We start from the raw sequence: 19,168 nt of genomic DNA, 5'->3' as shown, positions 1-19,168 counted from the left end.
GACCTGATTAAATTCATACTCAATACATGATGTACAATGATGTTTGTTATAGTGCATTTTGTAGTTTGTGTGCAACAGAATTCTTTTGAAATAGAGCTGTATGTATGAATAAATTACCTCTGGTACACACAGAAACCTGATATCATAAAACAGAACCGTAGAGGTGTGTACTCTAAGTATGATTCATTAAATATCCAAACAAGGCTATCTGCTAAAGCCAAATAGAAGCACAAGTAATCCTTATCTCCCACTCAGGTAACCTCATAAATGTACGCATACATACTACATGGAGGCGTTAGCTTAATCCAGCAAGTGCTTTGTAAAGTAAACACACTGAATGGTTGTGTGGTTGAATGTAGACCCACACAAATTCATTCAAAGAACAAAACTGTCACAGTAATACATGGGTGTGTCCTGCTTAACTAAGGACTTTTCATATTTGGTTAAGTTAAAGTTTTTAAAGACACCATCAAACCTATAAAATCTTTCATCTAATAAAATGTAAACTCTAGCTTTTGCCACTTCAATGTGTAATTGCAAAATGAAAATCAGTGTTATCGCCCAAAAGAAATGCATGAAGACTGCCTGGCTCATCTTACTGGAGAACAACCTTGTGAGACCAAATATGAATGGAATTTGTAACTTCTAAATACAAGGTAACATGAAGAACAAATCTGGGGAGATGTACATCCAGAAACACACAGAAGCTTGCACGGAAATAAGGAGACATCTTCACATTCTCCTTAAAATAGTCTGTTTATTCTGTATTGAAACACAGGGTTCAGTCAGAGGACACTCAGTCAAGTGGAAAGTAGTGATCTCTATTCAGTTCCATAACATCAACTGCTTCTGATAGGGCTACAGCAGCAAATGCACACTTCAGAGTCATCAGCAACCAAAATACTGCTCTGTATTTGACATATAATAACATTAAATACAAGATGGAGAGTAAATGAGTTTTTATGTGTTCAGGAGGAGGCGTAGTGAGACAGAACGGTCTGAGATCAATGCATCAAATTTAAATTGAGAAAATAATTCATATGTTGAATTCCTAAAAATACCGATCATAAAAACCTAACTAGCAAAAACAAAAGCTAACTTTCTCTTCTGACTGCAAACTGGGCATATAAACCTGTGTAAGACCATTTCTCTTCACCACTGAGGATGTCACAAACAGGACACACGTGTCCAACAAAGTAGCAAGGGTCATTTAAATCCCTCAAAGCCCCAAATAAAAATAAATATATGTATCTATGGTTTAAGTAAAATATGTCTTTTCATCAAAAAGCGTCCAGGCAGCCTAGTCATTCCTCAGTTATACAGATGACGCTTTGGCCAAAGTGTATACGTTAGATACATTCATTACTTATTTTAATGCACTGACAAAAACTTATTTGTGCATAAAGTGTCATAAAACAGACTGTTGGCCAGAAATACAGACGGGCTAAAACGGTCGTCTTCAGAAGATCTGATCTGCATATAAAGAATAAATAACCTTGGCATCCTCTTATAGTGTATGTGTGTGTACATCATCGATATCTTATATGGCACGGAAACACCAGCAGAGATTGGGCACCACATACATTCAGGGATGCATTGTAAGACTTAAGAGTGCCAAGTAGGTTCGTCTGTACAGCTGATTCACACCGGTACATGCCATGTACTGATGTCAGTGTGTTTTTTTATTTTGGCAAGTCAGTTCAGAAGTTTCTATTCACGATTGCTTCTCCGAAGACAAGCTTTGAGAGAAAAAGAGTGAGAGGCGGCCAAATATCTTTACTGCCCTCTCAAGGATCTCAGAAAAATGACTGCGAGCTGCTTTTATTGCAGAAACACCAACAGTCAGACATGTAATACCAGTCAGCAGCAGCCATGTACAAAAAAAATCCTAATTTTACAAATAATATAAATAAAATATCTCAAAGAAAAGTGTTGAAACTGAAAATCTAAACGAGATTGCTGAAGCAGTGGCTTTGCTATAGGCACTAAAACGTTTACAGCAGTAGCGACGAAAGAGCCCCATTTGAAAAGACACAACTGATATGCAAGGCAAACTATGTATATTTCACAAAAAGGCCATGTAGTGTAGTCATAGCAGAATAAAAAGGCCCCTGGCTTCTTGTATCTTCTTATGCCTCACGGTTATTACTCTCCCTTTCTTAAATAAGCTCCAACAACATTCTGCTGCAGGTGGTACAACAGTGCAGTCAAAGTGTGCATAGCTTTAACAGAGGAGAGAACTGTGCAGGCAAAGGACAAAACTAAGACATAGATATGTTTGATCTTAAAATTTCATATCTTCTCTCTCCTCTCTTTCTCCATTGGATGCAGAGTAAAGATTCATGACTTTATCCAAGCTGGTCCTCATACTGCTTCCTGAAGCAGTCTCCAGCAGGGAAGAAGTCCCAGCATCGTTCCTGGTACATCTTCCACACATATGACTCCTGAAAAATGGTGCAACGTTGGTGAATGCCGACTTTCAAAATTAACAATTCCAAAAAATACTAAGGAGGCCTGCACCTTTGTTTTTGAAACATCAATATTTGTCTCAAATCAATCCCTATATTTACTCACCTGTCCTGTGTGTTCTGTTTCATCTTTATTGATTAAATACATCAAGAAGAACCTGAAACAGAAACACAAATGAGACTTGACAGAAGTCAAAATCATTAGCATTAAGGGGTTAAACATGATTTTCAGATTAATACAATTAGCACAAATATCTGCTGATTTTCTATTTTAAATAACAGAGTATTATGTTTAATGGCGTGAAAGTCACATCTGTGTTTGTAATGCCACTCACATGTAGTTGGCTAAGTTATGCTCTTCTAAAGTGTGTGTCTCAAAGCCGTGCGGCGTCGTATCAAAGTAGTCACTCCCTATTCCACAGATGAAACACTTTGTCTAAAGGGAGAAAGGAAACTTTATGATAAACAAAATCATGTCTAGTAGTTGAAAGAGAGATGTAGGTTGTTTAAAATTAAGCCTTACCTCCATGTCCTCTCTGACTTGCTCCTGCTGGTCTCTCAGCTCTCCAAATGCATCAATGATCAAACCTGAGAGACAGACAAATACTCTTTTTACCCTTTTCTAATTTTTGTAAAACAGAAATATCTTCTTCACTTGTGATACTGCACAAATAGCTAAATGCTACATTTTTCAGTGTTAAAACTGGCTGTAAATGCCATTTTCTGTTTAGACTTATGCTTACAGCCATTTGTATACAGTTTGCAGTGAAATTGCAGTGCCCTGTGTCATGATACGGTGGTTCAGTAAGCGTCCACAAATAACACAAAATTACCCTGGATGATAGCCAGCAGGATGACAATAACGAAGAAGAAGAATGTAATGTCAAAGACAACGCGGTAAAGCTCGTATTCATCACCAGCTGGGTCCTCAATTTCATCTCCTATGCCACCGCCAGCTCGCACACCAACGTACATGTGGAAGAGGTAACACTGCAGGAGGAGGTAAAGTCAGAGGTCAGTTTAGATAGCATAGTAAAGCCGACCTCCAAAAAATCATGCTGGGTGTGTCCTGAAGTGGGTTTTTTTGCTTTGTTGTTTTTTGTGGGGGGGTTGCCCTTCACTCACAGTCATCATGTCATCACACTTCATGTCCGGCTCATCCTCGTCTTCACTCATGTTGTAGAACTTGCGGAAGAAGTTAAAGGCCACCACAGTGTACAGGTACACCACCACGGCCAGCAAACCCACTGTCATCACCAGCTGCAGCGAAAGGAAGGAAAACAAAGGATCTAATGTAAAAAAACAAAAAAACAAAACAGGTCAACTGAAAGCCCGATTACGTATCTTTAGCAAAAGTGTAACCTGTTTGCCGTTGTGGGTGACGGAGGACAAAATCGTGCGCAGGGTTTTCACGCCCATTGCAATGTCAACAAGATGAGCAGCAAAGAAGAAGTTGTTGTAGTGCCCAAGCAGAGACATCAACATGTACCAAACCAGGTAGAGGAAAGTCTAAAAGATATTTAAAAAATGCATCAGGAAGACCGCATTCAAAGCAGATTCGCTTAATGTTTTAATTACATAAAAACTTTCTTTTACTCACATTATCAGTGAAGACCACACCATTCTTCCAGATCTGGTATTTGATGTCAATAGATGTTATCCTGCACAACAACAGACACATTTGCCCTTATGCCTTTTTTAAATATAACTCTGTAAATGATATTGATTCATGTAATGCGTGAGCTTACCAGCTGAACATTGAGGTGTCAGGTTCAGGCTTTTTTCCATGGCTCATGGCGCTGACATCAAGAGAAGCCAAGTCCATACCAAGCAGCTCCGCAATTCTCTCTCTGCCATAAATGTCCCCATATTTATCCAGAACCTGGAAATCACATACAGATGTTGAGTTGAACGTCGTACTTCAATATATAACTGCAAAAATGTGGCTGACAAAAAAAGACAAAAAAGTCTTACCTTTCTTTTCACAAACTTGTCCCAGTAATTGTTGGGGAAGGTTCTGCACAATGATAAAAACATTAGCTACAGTGTGCTCAGTTTATCTTATTTATTTGAAACTCTGGAGCCTCACACATTTCCTTTCCAGTTTTGCACAGATAAATATCTTCCTGACCTAAAACCCTGTTTGTTCTTTTTTTCTTTCCTTATTTTCTCATTGCCCAATCATCTTTCACTCTTTATCAGCTCATCATCTCTCCTTGCGCTCTGTCTTCTATCAGTGATACTGTGATTTTACTGCACAACCATCTCTAGTGTTTAAACAGGATGCTTTGAAAAAGAGAAAATACCCAGTGAGTGACAGTTCTCTGGGCAAGAGTGCCTTGTTGTACCAACCTGGTACTAGCAGGTTCTATGTAATAAAGTATCACGAATGATACTGAAACATGGGTCTTACGGAGTGTTGAGCACCAGTCTGTCCCACTGGCCCTTGATGTCATCGTCCTCAGGCTGCTCAGTGACATAGAGGCCATCGAACTCCAGCTTTCTGGCCAGTTCTTTCTCTCTTTTGAAGATAACCAGAGGGACCTTACAAAGGTGGAGATGGAGCAGATATACCGCATGAAACCTATGAAAACACACCCCTAAAACTTTTTTGGAGTAAAGAAAAGCAAATCTCTCACACACCTTCAGGCAGTTGTAGCCAATGATACAGAGGAAGGAGATGATGGTGTGAACAATACCAAAGAAAGCCATTGCTGGTTCCATGTAGCCAGTGCTCTCTTCCAAAAAGTAGTACAAAGGACCTTCTTCATCATCATCTTCCCCTCCGTCATCTAATCCTGATCCGTCTTCCTCAGTACCGGAGCCTTCAAAAATCCCAGAACCCTCAAAGAGACCAGAACCCTCAAACTCCTCCTCACCTGGAGGCGTGTCAGACACCTAGAAAGGTCATAAAAAACAGCAGTCCTCAGGGTCTTGGTAAAGCTTCTAAGAATATTTTTACTAAAAATCTGAAAGAAATATTTAAGACACGATCACAAATATTAGTTGGTGCTGATGTATAAATGTGAATATGCTTATTTTTATGCACGTAAGACTCCAGAACTAACAGATTCTAATAACTGAATTTGTAATGCACAGTGCTACGTCCCAGGTGTCATGACATCAAATTATTTAGTCAAAACAGACCTTGTAGAAGAGCAGGATGAAATTGAGAGCGAAGGCAATGAACAGGGCCAAGAAACGTAAATTGTAGAAGTTGCGAGAAAGGTAGTTCTGGAAAGAAATAAAGAAATTAGCAATAATGCTGTGATAAATGCCGATAAATGCACATGCTGATAAGGTGTCCTCCATGAGTTACTAATCACAAAAGTATACTAGGGGTCATTTTAAAAATGTTCTATGTATGAAACTAATCTCTAGTACACTAGCTGAACATATCAGACTCATTTTCTAGTACTCATCATGGCAGTTAAAATACATTCAACACCGTGCTGAGAGAAAAAGCTGCTCACCATGAATTTAATCCTCTGAACCTCCAGCTCATTCCACAGTTTAAAGCCCTCCTTATCAGATTTCTTGTCCTTCTTCACTTTGGTCTTCACACTTATCTCTTCTTGTTCCTCAGGCTCTTCCTCCTTTACCTCGGGTTCAGGCTCTGCCTTCTCTGCTTTCTCTGCCTTCTCTGCTTTCTCTGCTTTCTCTGTTTTCTCACCATTCTCGGTGCTTGGAAAGACACAAAGAAATTTAAGCTTGGGAAAACAAAAATAGCTTTAGACTTTTGGCACTGTTTAAAATGTGATTAAAAACTCAATACCTACAAGGGTGTACGCTATGTATGTGAACAGCTAACAAAACCGTGCAGAGTTACAACTGTTTTTTAATCAATAACATCCGGAAATTGTTTATAATTGCACACATGATAGTGAATTCAGTGAATTGAAAATATATTATGTTTAATCTCAAGGACACATTTTAAGCAGATCCTGCTTATTTTTGACATCAGACTACAACAGGCAAACATCTTACTCTGCTTTCTCGGTCTCCTGAGGAGCCTCTTCTTCGTGTTCAACCTTTTCTTCATCTCCTTGTCCTCCTACTGCAGCAGCCAGCTGTTTTAATTAGTTTACAATTAATTAACCAGTTACTAAAGAGTGTACATATTAATAAACAACTATGAGAGAGAACAACCCACCAGTTTCCTCTTCAACAGTGGAGTGCCCTCTGGAGTCGGAGGTTCTTCTGGTGTTGTCTCTCCCATGTCTCCAAGTCCCCCAGGAGTATTAAAGCCAGGCAACCGTCCACCTTCTCTGTCCTCACCATCCTCTTCTTCCTCCTCTCCACCCACAGCATCTATGAGGTCTGCCACTCCATCTGCATCTTGGACTTCCCTAGCACCCGGTTCAGGCGGTAGGTCCCCATGAACTTCATCTTGGGTGGGATCAGGCATACTGGCCAGGATCTCTGTGACTGTTATCTTCTTGGCACCCTCTACTAAGCCTCCACCAAACAGTGCCTTCCATATTAGTGTGAAGAAACCCTTGCATATACTATAGACAAAAATCAGGATGCCCATCAAAACAGTGTAGACGAATGTAACCAGGCCGATAATCATGTCCTTTACCGTCATTTTTCGAAGTTTGCGGTATCGACGCCGGAGGTTACGGAAGGTGAACATGTTAAAGAAGTTAACCACGCTCTTCAGAAACTCTGCAAAGGCAGAAGCCGACTCCGGAGCTTCACCCTCACCATTTCCTTCATCTCCTTCTCCAGACTCTCCTTCATCTCCTCCACCTTCCTCTTCTTCTTCATCATCTTCTTCTTCTGCACCATCTCCCTCTGGCTCAGAGATAGATGCAGCAATGTTCATCTCAAAAATGGTGTCCTCACAGAAGTTCACAAACATCTCCATTTTCTCACTCTCGCCACCCTCGTTGACCACATCAAAGATGAACTGCCGCTTGGACTCTCTGACTTGAGGCATCTCCCACTGATTGCGGTTCTCCTCACTGATTTCAAAGTAAATGCGTTCGATTTTCCTGCTGGCTCCCATGATCTCGATACGGCCAAGGAAAGGGCGGAAATAGTTGAGCACGCTCTCTGCTTGTTCCAGGAAGTTCTGAAGGCGAGTGTCATGGGGTACATGCTCTGACAGGTTTGTGAGCAGAACAGCAATATTGAAACCGATGTCTTTTGCTGGCTCCTGGAAACGATCAGCAAACTCCTCAAAGTTGATCATTTCATTCTCATCAGCCTCTGAGCACGAGAGGAGGAACTGGATTTCAGATGGAGAGTATTGCTTCTGACTGTCCATGGCCTTGGAGAAGTCCTTCTTTGAAATAAGACCACGTGGATCAGTCACATAATCACGGAACGCATCAGATGCCACTATATCCTTGAGCTTGAGGAACATGTCGAAGAACTTAAGGATCATCTCCACATTGCTGGAGGACTCCACCAACATGTCAACCATTTGCCTGGCAATGGTACCATTCACCACATTGCCTGATAGCAGTACAAGCAGAGATGAGATAAGGACAATAGAATGTATCTGACAGAAAGAAGCAGACATGATCTGATAGTGAGGAGTAGCTTACCTTCAAGCAGTGACAGAAGCATCACTACCATGTCCTTCTGCAGATCTAAAAGCTCCTTCAAGAGACCAATTTGACTGGAGTCCTTCAATGGAGCCAAAACGTATATACCAGAACGCAAAGACACAGCAGAGAGACAAGCTTTTTAAAGGGTATTGACTAAAAAAAAAGCCATTTTTTGTATACATTACAGTTTAAACTGAATATAATTTGCTTTTTTTTTTTAAACGTAAGTGAAAGGCACTACCTCAGAGTGTGATCTACTCCAAAAATGATCCTGGGGGTGCATTTTTGAATAAAGAATATGCATTTTTATATAATAAATTGTACACTGAATGTGATAGGATGTGAGACATAAACACAGGAAAGGGGAAGGAAGAAAATGGCTCTTCTAACAGCCTTAATTTGAAAAAGAGACTGCAGGATGGACGACAGCCATATTTGCAGATGCTAATCTTATCACTCCTGAAGGCCTGCACCAGCTGATATGACAAACTTCAAATGTTTATCATAGGTCATAGTGGCTGTCAGGCTGGTGGAGATCTAGAGGAAAAGGATGTCATGCAAGCCAGCAAAAACTGCTTGCGAAATCAGAGTTGTACCGTTTTAAACAGCTTATCATCTACAGCAAATGAAACAGCTAAATGAAGAGAGACAATACAACACGTTAAGGCTTTAAGGAGTAAAGTGAAATGAATCCCTCAAAGAAGAAATAATAAATTCAATCACAATACATCCGGAGACACTTAACTTACAAAAGTGTAATTACAGTTTGGTGTGTAATAATCATCGAGGTCTAAATCTAGCACAACTAAGTGAATAACTGTAACTTTGGCTTCTTTAACAGTTGAGACCTAAAATCTATATCATTACAATAAACGCAAAGACAAAATATGAAGTGCTGCAGAGAAAATACACAAAGAGGCACATGTAGATGGTGCAGGCTATTAAGCAACTTATTAAAGAAAGTATTAAGCATGAGGGCTTTAAAAAAGCATGAGGGGCTTTAAATGAGATGGATTCGGTGTGAAAACACAGATTCTTACGCCGTTTCGCTGTCCAGGATCGGGGTGCATCTAACAGAGTTACACATGAAAATAAAACTGTTTTACATTAAATGTTTACTTTGTTTTTGGATTGTCTCAGCATGAATACTATCTAATGTTTTGTCAGGCAACAGCCTCCATTTCAATAACCAAGACAGCATATATTGTTCTGGAAGGTTTTTTTGGCATAGAACTTCCGAACAAAACTTTTTTTAAATGTATGTGTTTTGTTTTATCTAAACCTGCCTAAACAAAGTACTTGTACAGAATTAATTTTCAGGAGAGTCATATGACATAAAAAATGCCTTTTAATCAGTGGTGTCAGTAGCAATAAAACAGCCACACAAAATTAGGTTAGTAAACACTGCAGCTTCTTATAAACCAAAACAAATGAATGACAGTAGACATGTGTTATTGAAAGCAAACACCCAAAGCACAATCAAATAGCACTGGTAGTTTAACTTTATCATACAAAAATGTAAAGTAGGAAAATAGAAGTAATAGAAAGGAATAAGTGTATATTTTTTCAAGTTGTTTCTGCCAACTTTAATGAAGTTCATATTATTCGGGGAATTCTAATTCCACATTAGACTGAGTGAGAATAATTAGCTTTGCTAATGTAGTAGCCATCATTTCTGCAACTCTGAAAATGTTTTCATATTTCTCTGGGTGGAAATCTAAAATGTCAAACAAAGTTGTTGAATCGATGAACATAGCTAATAAACGTGTAGGTACAAGACAAATACTGTATGCATGAAGGAAGATGATCTTGCATTTCTAATTTAAATTTGGTTACAATCTAACTAAAACGTAAAGACAGTTAGACTTAATATATAGACAGATTACTTTACCAGGGACAAAATTTGCAAGGTTTAAATATCCTTTGATATTTATCAGACAGTTAAATATCAAAAGACTCATCAAAGTGGCAGAAACAATATGACTAAAAAGGGAGGAAACGGTTAAGATTTTTTCTAAAGTTAAACCTGAGAGTAATCAAACAAATACATACTTTTCTCTGTAGGAACCGAGAGAGTGACAGTTTATATAATTAGCATAACAAAACAGACAAATCGACAACTATTTTTATAAACAAGTACGTTTAGATTATTATAGAAAATAGTTGGGGGTGGGGGGGGGGGGGGGGTGGATTCTAAATGGAAATTATTCCTGACACCGGGAAATAAAAACTAAAAAAGAAAAAGATTGAAAATTAATGACTTCAATGGCATGTTCCTTACCTGAGCAAGTTTCATCATCATGTGAGCAAAGACATGTAGAAAGCCCACAACAGCGTCCCACAATCTGCTGTGGGCCAGAGATTGTTGGTTCCCAGTACAGGGACCCTGAAAGTTAACACACACATCGGCAAATAAAGATAATATTCATGTGCGCTTACAAATTTGGAAGACATATTTTTTTCTTTGTAACCAAACAAAATATTTCAAAAATTCTAAAAAGTCTGATTTTGGGAACAAAACTGTGTTTTGAAAAATGCATATCCTAAGCAGGAATACAAAACCTGTAGAATTTCTTCTAAAAAGTCAATTTACTCTGTAATGTACAAAGTTTAGATCTGAAGGGGTTCTCCACTTAACCACTGTCTGGAGGGCCGTGGCAGTAGACCCATATTTGGAATATCCCCTAGAAATCTTATCTTCCACTAAGATTTCTTATCATTCATGCAGCAAGATTTTTACCTGGATATACTCAGTCAGGCTGTTGAAGACCTGCTTGGCCACAGTCATTGCTTTGGAGAAATTCCTCTTGCCAGGCTCATCAATTATGTCTTTTCCTGAGTAGTACCAATAAAAGTCACTAATGGACTCCTGCATGCAGGAACAGGAGGAAGAACATGATGTTAGCAAGGGTTCTGGATGACTTATTTAACTCTCAAAAAACTTAAAAATATCAGAAGCTAACTGTAATATCTAATTTTTATGATATACTGGATTCATATTAAGACTCTTTTTGAGCTCCCAGAAGTCATTAATAAGAAACCTTTCAAAAGCTTTATTGTATATAAGGTGCTTAATCCTCAGTCTTACCAAAATCAGGGTAAGTACTGTATATCTGACTGACCTGGAGTCGAAGAAGGTAGTCCACAGTGCAGATGATGACATTTATAGTAGTTGTGCTGCCTGTCTGAGTCCTTAAGTAGTTCTGAAAATCTGAGGATAAAAGGAAAAGAAAATTAACTGAATTGCCAAAATTAAATAAGTCTACTTTTAAAAATTCAGACAGACGATAATGCACCAGGTGCATCAAGTGCTGACTTTCAGCTTTAATTCAAGAAGTTTTATAAAAATTTAGCATTAACTGTTTAGGAATTACAGTTCTATATACAGTGTCCCGTGGGGAGACCCAAACAGACGTGAAGAAGATCTGTCTAGAGCAAAATAAAGGCCGCCAGAATGATGTGGACCCAGCTGAAGAGAACAGCCCAAAATAGAGTCCGTTGGCGTGGTGTTGTTGTGGCCCTATGCTCCACCAGGAGTCTACAGGCTCTGTGTGAATTATTAACGGACCCAAGATGCAGACTGCTTAGTTGTGAGCGAGCTTTATTAACAAAAGGGTGAAACAAACAGGGACGAGGTGGACGAAAACCAAAACTTAAGAGTAACCTAAACTGGGAAAAGCTAAGCAAAAACAAACCTGAAACCTTGAGACATGAACCAGAGATACAGGGAGAACAATGCGGGGAGAATGCACAGGAACTGTGACTCATGTTAAAAAAACTTTAGGAGTGTCCAAATCACTCTTAAAAAGAATGAATGAAAAAGTGCACAATGAAACAATTATATCAGTGGTTAATAAAAACTGCTTCACAACTTCTAACCAATCTTTGACACATATATATGGAGAGAGAGAGACAGGGGGAAACTCAACAAACTGGTCAGGAGGGCCAGCTCTGTCCTGGACTGTCCCCTGAAGTCCATTGAGCAGGTTGGGGAGGAGAGTCTAAGCTAACATCCATCATGGACAACACCTCCCACCCCCTGCGTGAGACTGTACGAGCACTGAGCAGCTCGTTCAGCAGTAGACTTTTACACCCACAGTGTAGGAAGGAGCGCTACCGCAGGTCATTCTTACCAGCAGCTGTCAGACTCTATAATGCAGCTTAACATCCTGTTGGTCATCTTACTCACCAGCTTGTTTGTTTACTGTACATTTTATATATAACTCTGTAGATTTGATACATATCCCTGTCCATTTTATAGATATCTCCGTTCAATGTTCACCTTGTGTCTTCCTTTTATATTTTATTTTTCCTTGCTGTAAGAGCTCTGTAACACCGAAATGTCTCCTCCATGGGATAATAAAGGTTTATTCTATTCCATTCTATTCTATATTCCCCACTCATATTCAGCCGAAAGCAATCCTGACCGTGCTTCACAATGCACACGGATAATGACTCCAAGTATGCTGAAAATTTCATTTATGAAATACAAAACTTAATGCTGAAAGTCTAAAAACAAGGTGGCATCACTCTGCCTCATGGAAGATCACTAAATACAGCCGTGGTGTTTGGTGAATAGACTTGTTTTATTTAGTACAGCCATGACTTACCATTATTGTGGCCCTCACAAAGAAGTTGAAGGAAGCGGAAGAGGTCACATGTAAATTCATCGTCTGCCATCACTTTCTCATCTAGGATGAATAACAAAAGGCATGCTAATTAATCTGTGCGAAAGCAGGTTTCTGCAGTCCCAGGACAGCGTACACATGAACTGCTTTTATTCTGTTAGATTATAGTGGTAAACACAAGATTATGTATATTAGGAGTAAAGGTTGATGCTATAGAGGAAGTACCCTATAAAATGCTAGGGTACCTTTAGCTCACGTTTCTTTAACATTTTAATGTTCTTTTGCAAAACTTGAATTGTATCCTTTTTGACTTGATCTATTTGACTTCACCTTACAGAAGTTGTAGATAAAGATTCAGACCAGTTTTCTTTCTATATAGTTTATATATGTATATATATATATTGTGGTTACATTTCACTGTGTGTTATACTTGTATAACTATGCATGTGACAAATAAAGAACCTTGAACCTATATATATATATATATATATATATATATATATACACACACATATATAAATATATATATACACATATAACAAATTATAAACAAAGAAAAGGGAAAAATGCACCAGGAGATCAAAATATCCAATCATTTTGTCTTCGTACAAGAAAATATAAAAACAAATAATTATTTAATTGGAAATTGTAAACAATAAATTGCCCATAGGCGTGAATGCAGGAGTGAACGTGAGTGCGATTGGTTGTCTCTGTCTTAGCCCTGTGACAGACTGGCGACCTGTCCAGGGTTCTACCCCGCCTCTCACCCTAAGACAGCTGGGACAAGCTTCAGCAACCCCTGCAACCCTGAAAAGGATAAGCGGAAGCGAATAGATGGATGGAAATGATTTTTTCAAATGACCAGTTATAGAAAGATTATAGAATTTAGTATTCAGGTCAGTTTACCTTCATTAAGCGCACTCATCAAATAGTTAAATATTGTAAACCAACTTTATATTGTTCATCTACACATTTAACACTGCTGGATTTAGATTTTATTAGCATTAAAAGTTAAACAGTAAGCACAAATGTTATTTATAGGAATAGGTCATGAGTGGACATTATTTAAAATGACATTATTTAATGTTTGTGAAATTGAGATTCATGTTTGAACTTGAAGAACGTGTGACTGTGATGGAATGTGAACAAATGTGTATTGCAAACCAGCTCAACATTTTTTAACACAAAAAATCTGCACAACTCAGATGAACAAGAAGTGTCAGCCACATCACACTGTAGTGGACAATGAAAGTACACATAAAAATCACAAAATAACAAAAATACAGCTGAAAAAACAGGACATGGATACTGATGGTAAACACATAAACACAGATATAACTTCCACGGCACACCATCATGCAGTACAGATCTACTGAACTCTGTAAACTCCTGTTAGCTATCAGCTTGGATGTTGGGGGAAAATCAGGGGGGAATGCAGGAAAATGCACTTTAATAACCACTTTTGTCAATATTTTTGAAGGAACTGGGAAGACTTTCATAATTTCTTTGCAATAGAATCTAACCTAAACATTGCACTTTGCTACATATACTGCAAAAATATCAATTTCACAGTTCTCTAATAGCATGCTATCAGGTAAAAACAGTTTATTTCCAAAAGATGCACAAGCATGCTTCGATTTAATCATGAATGAACAACAACAAATCATAACAAAGCCATGAGGGGGATGCCAGGTTTTTCTTAAAACAACAGTCATGGACACATGCCTCGGGAAAAATACGTTATCATTGTGACTCATGTTAAATATTCCCATAGGTATACCAAGCAAAGAGGTAGCAATAAAGTTAGAAGGCTACCAGAACAAAATACATTAAAGGTATATGATGCAGCAACAGCTGGAACTTTAAAAAGACTTCATTTCTTGTTTCTTACCAGATTGAACTATCACATCGTATCATATGCTGTGCACAAGCAGAGAAGAAATGATGTACAAAAATATGTACAAATAGACGCTATAACAGGGAGATACTCAAGGACTGAGATTCTACTGAGCTGCCTTTGGACTGCCTCGTTGAGCTTTTTTAACAACAAGCACAGTAAAACATTATGACCTGATGATTCATAAACAACGCTACGATACCGATGAAGTAAAGCAAATCAAAATGGAAATGATCAGAGGTTAACCTGGCCATTTACATAGTTTGTGAAGATCAGCCCGGAACGGGAGACGCAAACAAACTACATTTAAACTATGGAAATAAGAGCGACGCAGAGCATAAAAAGTTCCTACACTTTAGCTTCTAGCACAATTTGTGAATGAAATACAAAGAAATAGGAAGATAAGACGATCACATTTCATTCCCATTGATCTATACTGAGACAGAGCTTGATGGAGTTACAGTAGATCTGTCATAAAACACTCAAGGAGGAAAATTAAACTTCACAGCCACTTCAAAAAGAAAAATTAACTTGGATACAATGAATAAATATATCAACATATTGTAATCTACCACTGACCAAATGATTCTAAAGCTTAATTTTACTGGGCTCTTGAGTGTGAAATGAAATGCATATTAAGTTCACAGCAAGGAAAAGGCTAGTCAAAAGAAGAAGAGCCACAAGGGACAGAAAGGACAGAAAGGAGGGGGAGAAAGAAAGAAAAATATATGACAGCAAAGTTTCATTTACCACGTTCTAGCTTCTTATCTTTGAACCGCGAGAGCAGCAAATTGATGCGTAGGAAGGACATAGGCATGAGGAGTAAAGAGTTGAAACGGGCAAAGTGAACAAGATGTAGGGAAGAGAAAAACAAAGAGACGGAGTGAGTCCAGAATTCTCATGACTGTCAGCGAATGATAAACAGTTTCATACATTAACAGTCAAAATGCTGCGACTAACACACATGTGTCATGACTCCTTGACTCTGGACACATGAAAAGATATCTGTACCAGGCATACACATACAGGCACACACAAATGCACAGTATAAAGACTGACACTAAGAAAATATTATATTATATCACAAAACAAAGGAGGAGAACAAAGATGCAGATGTTTGTATGCATTGCATGTTGAGTTTGTGAGTGACCATTGAAAGCTGTCGACCATACTCACTGGTGCCTTCTTCTGAAACCATCCCAAGTCCCTCAGCCTTGTTCTGTCTCTCAAAAGCGTTCAAGTCCAAAACACTGTTAACAGCAAACATTTAATCAGCTTAAAAAATACAAAAACTTGTATATCCCCTCCAACGGTAAGCAGAAGTATAACATCGACGTAACCATAAATATATTACAGACCTGCAGGTCTGCATCAGAGACTGAATGCTAAGGAAGAACCCCACATCCTTTTTATCCTTCAGATAGTCCAGCATCCTCTGCACACAGATGACAAGAGCATGATGACAACAACGCTCTAATGAAGATGTCAAGATGTAGATAGGCGGTAAAATAAATTTTGTTTTTTAAATCTTTTTAGCCTATAGACATAAATATATCATACTCATGAAGGCTCTTTACCTGCTGTACATCACTGTTGCCTCCATTGAGGATGGAGATTCCCAGTTTGAGTGTAGAAGAAACCATGGCTCCAGGTTCACCTGAAACAAGCAGATACCGCTCGTACAACAACTTGACCCAACCATGAATAGCGAAGCTGGATTCTCTTTGCCAAGATAACAACAGATAAAATGGTAGGAAAGGTTGCCTACAGTTTTTTTATAGCAGGGGAGTCGAATAAGTCTGAGGGAGAATGAGCTGTGCTGCCTCTACAGCATAAAGTGGGTGCGATGGGTTGTCCATGACGGACAGCAGTTTATTCAGTGAGCTCCTAGCCCCCAAAATTTACACGTCCTACTCCCACTACTTTTTTATAAACAGGTTCATCTAACACAGCTAACGCTTGGTTCATAATTTTCACACAAGTGTTTGTGTGTGTGTGTGTGTGTGTGTGTAAGAGTGTGCTACTATGTGTCTGTGTGCAGATCTAATGTGCAGCAGCTACCTTTACAGGCGCTGATCATTTGCAGCACCATCTCTGCAGCACCACGGTTGTGCAGACGGGACTGCTGGTACAAGAGCCTCTGTTTCTCCATCTCCTTTTCCTGTGCAGCAGAGTAGCAAGGAAACAGCTGTAACCCTGTCAACAGAGACTGCACTGCCCCCCGCACTTACACACACACACACACACACACATGTACAGGCACACATACACTAAAAACACACACATCCTGATAATCTTATTCTAAATATAATTTGCTATTGTATTTGCTATACCATTGGTCCTGATGTCATCCAGAGTTGCTGGTTAATAATTCGTGTTATATGTACGTAACACAACTTTTTACACTTACATTTATTTTATCACCTATGAAACAGCTTCTCTTAATCTTTCTTTGTGTTAAGCTCAGTTAAGTGAGCAGATTCTCACTGTTTCCATCAGATAGTGGCCAGTTTGTTTCAGCTAAACTATTCTTTTCAAGTGTTGAATGAACTTGTAAAAAAAAAACAAGCTGTTTTAGTGTTAATACTCGGGACTCTTGAAGACATACAATTCTCTTCCAATGTATTAGTGTTGGAGACAGTTATTCCAGTTTATGATATCTAACACAGGTGCAAACATTCAATTGCAGCAATCATTTCATCCCAGATTGTAACACACACTTCACATATTCTTCTTAGGAAGCAACATCAGTTGCTGGAGTAAAACAACATGCAACCCCTGCTTCCAACAGAACAGCTTAGGGTTGTTCTACTTCACAGCCTAAACTTATATTTTATGCTACCTGGAGTAGCCTGTCTGTATGTGACGCTTGTCTGCTTTTTAGATAAACTATAAGACCCTAAACTGAAACTGAGGAAAAGTTGCTTGCTTGACTAAATATTTTCGACATTTAGAGTTTTGACTTGTCACGATATGAAAATAAAAAAAGACTGTTTTATTCAACAACTTTGAAATATTTACTCTGAAAAAGGCTGATTGGTTATGAGCACCATTTAGTTAAACAGCAGCAGTCTTTGTCAAACTGTCAAATCACTCATCACCCTTCAGATTTATTTGAATTAGATTAATAAAGGTATGTGATATTTTAAAACTACTGAACACTAGACAAACAAATGAGTCTGCACATCTGCAGACACTGCATACTGTTTAATATAACATATTAAGATTAAAGTGAATAAAAAAACACACAAACTTTAATGCTGCGTGACGCAGTATTCTAACTCACGCTATTCGGACTATGCTGCACTATACTTGTCTTTTTTATATTATTCTGTGGTACAGTACAAATACTATAATAATAGCAGGTAATGAACAACCATCCTGTTGACAAAAGAGGTTACATTTGACCCACCCACTGCACATCATGCACAGACCCCCACCCAAAGCACCCAAACCTCTACCTAACCCTCCCTCCGCCCCCCTCCCTCGTGAGCCTGAAGTGTTTTAAAAACATGAATGCACTTTTCTCTGGTTACAGAGATTCCGCTCAGCATAAGAGTATGAATAGAAAGAATGGAAAGAAACTGTGTGTATGAATGAATGTCTCTGTGAATGTAGCTGTTGTATGCTCGCATGAGTGTGTTTGGGCTTGGGGCGGTATATGTACGGCTGACTGTGCAGGCTTTTACTGTATTCTTGGTGAGCACAGAGAGGGAAACTTGTTAGCGCTGTCCAATTCAAAGGAAAGACAAACAAAAATCAATTAGTTGTCAGATGTTAGAACTCTAGTTTTCAGGTGAGTCTATATGGGTGAACACAGTCAAATTAGCAGGTGATTACATGAGTTGTGAGTCAGAAAAGGGTGGTGCATGTCTAGAAGACACTGACCACAAACTCTGAGACTTGCACAGGGGACCTGTTAGGGATCCTGTGCTATGGCTTAATTAATCGCCATTATCTGTTTCTTACTAAATTAAGTCTAAAAGGGGCAACATCACAATTTACGTATCAGGTTCCAAAAGGAACAGAAATTCTGAAACCACCATAGCTGCAACATTACAGTGTCGAAACACCTTGGGCTTGGAAACTGTGATTCTGAAATTTCAATAGCTAGTACAGACTCACTTGTCTGTCTTCACCTGGGTTTTATTTTGAATTCTTTAGCTGCCGTCATCTCTACACTCGAGTCATGCAATTTAGAAAAAACAAAACAAAACAAAAAAAACATTCTTTCAGAATATTGATCCCGACTGGTGTGCAGAGTCCAGGAAAGGCATGCACAGGTCAGTCCACCACAACAGGAAATAGACACGTGGTGTGAGTTAACGAAAGGAAGACAGAAAGGAAAAAAAAAGAGAAATGTAGCAAGAGTGGGGTGGGGGGGATGTGCCGAGTGTGATGTCATGGTGTAGTCACTCAGTGCGTAGGGAGCTGCTTCTCCGCTGACTCCCCTGCCTCCCTTCCCCTGGTCCCCCCATACCATCTCTGTCTGTCGCACCTCAAAGGATGGCTCCTCCCCCTCCTGTTCTCCCCCTTCGTCCTCCTCACCAATGTGGCAGCTCTGAAAGCAGCAGACAGAATGTCGGTGAATTATTCTCTTCTGAAGTTCAGCTTCAA

General features: G+C 39.0%; 1 protein-coding gene across 7 annotated transcripts in view; it reads right to left on the bottom strand.

Annotated features, from left to right (window-relative positions):
• Positions 1-717: 717 nt before the first annotated feature.
• ryr1b (ryanodine receptor 1b (skeletal)) overlaps positions 718-19,168 on the bottom strand; it is a 63,785-nt gene continuing 45,334 nt past the window's right edge. For 2 of the 7 annotated variants that reach the window (XM_085371074.1, XM_085371075.1), the window contains 27 exons: positions 19,032-19,112; positions 16,613-16,712; positions 16,129-16,208; positions 15,910-15,986; positions 15,728-15,801; positions 15,302-15,319; positions 12,637-12,717; positions 11,149-11,237; positions 10,767-10,895; positions 10,308-10,412; positions 8,024-8,105; positions 6,622-7,931; positions 6,456-6,538; positions 5,942-6,152; positions 5,616-5,702; positions 5,112-5,366; positions 4,882-5,012; positions 4,443-4,485; positions 4,217-4,350; positions 4,069-4,129; positions 3,831-3,977; positions 3,594-3,728; positions 3,302-3,458; positions 2,992-3,056; positions 2,804-2,904; positions 2,575-2,626; positions 718-2,444 (listed from right to left, as the gene is read on the bottom strand). In XM_085371074.1, coding sequence (XP_085227200.1) covers positions 2,349-2,444; positions 2,575-2,626; positions 2,804-2,904; positions 2,992-3,056; positions 3,302-3,458; positions 3,594-3,728; positions 3,831-3,977; positions 4,069-4,129; positions 4,217-4,350; positions 4,443-4,485; positions 4,882-5,012; positions 5,112-5,366; positions 5,616-5,702; positions 5,942-6,152; positions 6,456-6,538; positions 6,622-7,931; positions 8,024-8,105; positions 10,308-10,412; positions 10,767-10,895; positions 11,149-11,237; positions 12,637-12,717; positions 15,302-15,319; positions 15,728-15,801; positions 15,910-15,986; positions 16,129-16,208; positions 16,613-16,712; positions 19,032-19,112 — 3,984 coding nt within the window. In that variant the 3' untranslated portion in view covers positions 718-2,348. The remainder of the gene's footprint in view (positions 2,445-2,574; positions 2,627-2,803; positions 2,905-2,991; positions 3,057-3,301; positions 3,459-3,593; positions 3,729-3,830; positions 3,978-4,068; positions 4,130-4,216; positions 4,351-4,442; positions 4,486-4,881; positions 5,013-5,111; positions 5,367-5,615; positions 5,703-5,941; positions 6,153-6,455; positions 6,539-6,621; positions 7,932-8,023; positions 8,106-10,307; positions 10,413-10,766; positions 10,896-11,148; positions 11,238-12,636; positions 12,718-15,301; positions 15,320-15,727; positions 15,802-15,909; positions 15,987-16,128; positions 16,209-16,612; positions 16,713-19,031; positions 19,113-19,168) is intronic. The other 5 variants (XM_085371076.1, XM_085371079.1, XM_085371078.1 and 2 more) reach the window with 3 other exon arrangements.

Source organism: Diplotaxodon limnothrissa, linkage group LG14 (genome assembly GCF_057381915.1).
Source record: "Diplotaxodon limnothrissa isolate DT_005_m linkage group LG14, D_limnothrissa_male_GT1.1, whole genome shotgun sequence".
NCBI lineage: Eukaryota > Metazoa > Chordata > Actinopteri > Cichliformes > Cichlidae > Diplotaxodon > Diplotaxodon limnothrissa.
The sequence above is the reverse complement of the archived record's forward strand: the minus strand, read 5'-3'. Positions and strand labels throughout refer to the sequence as shown.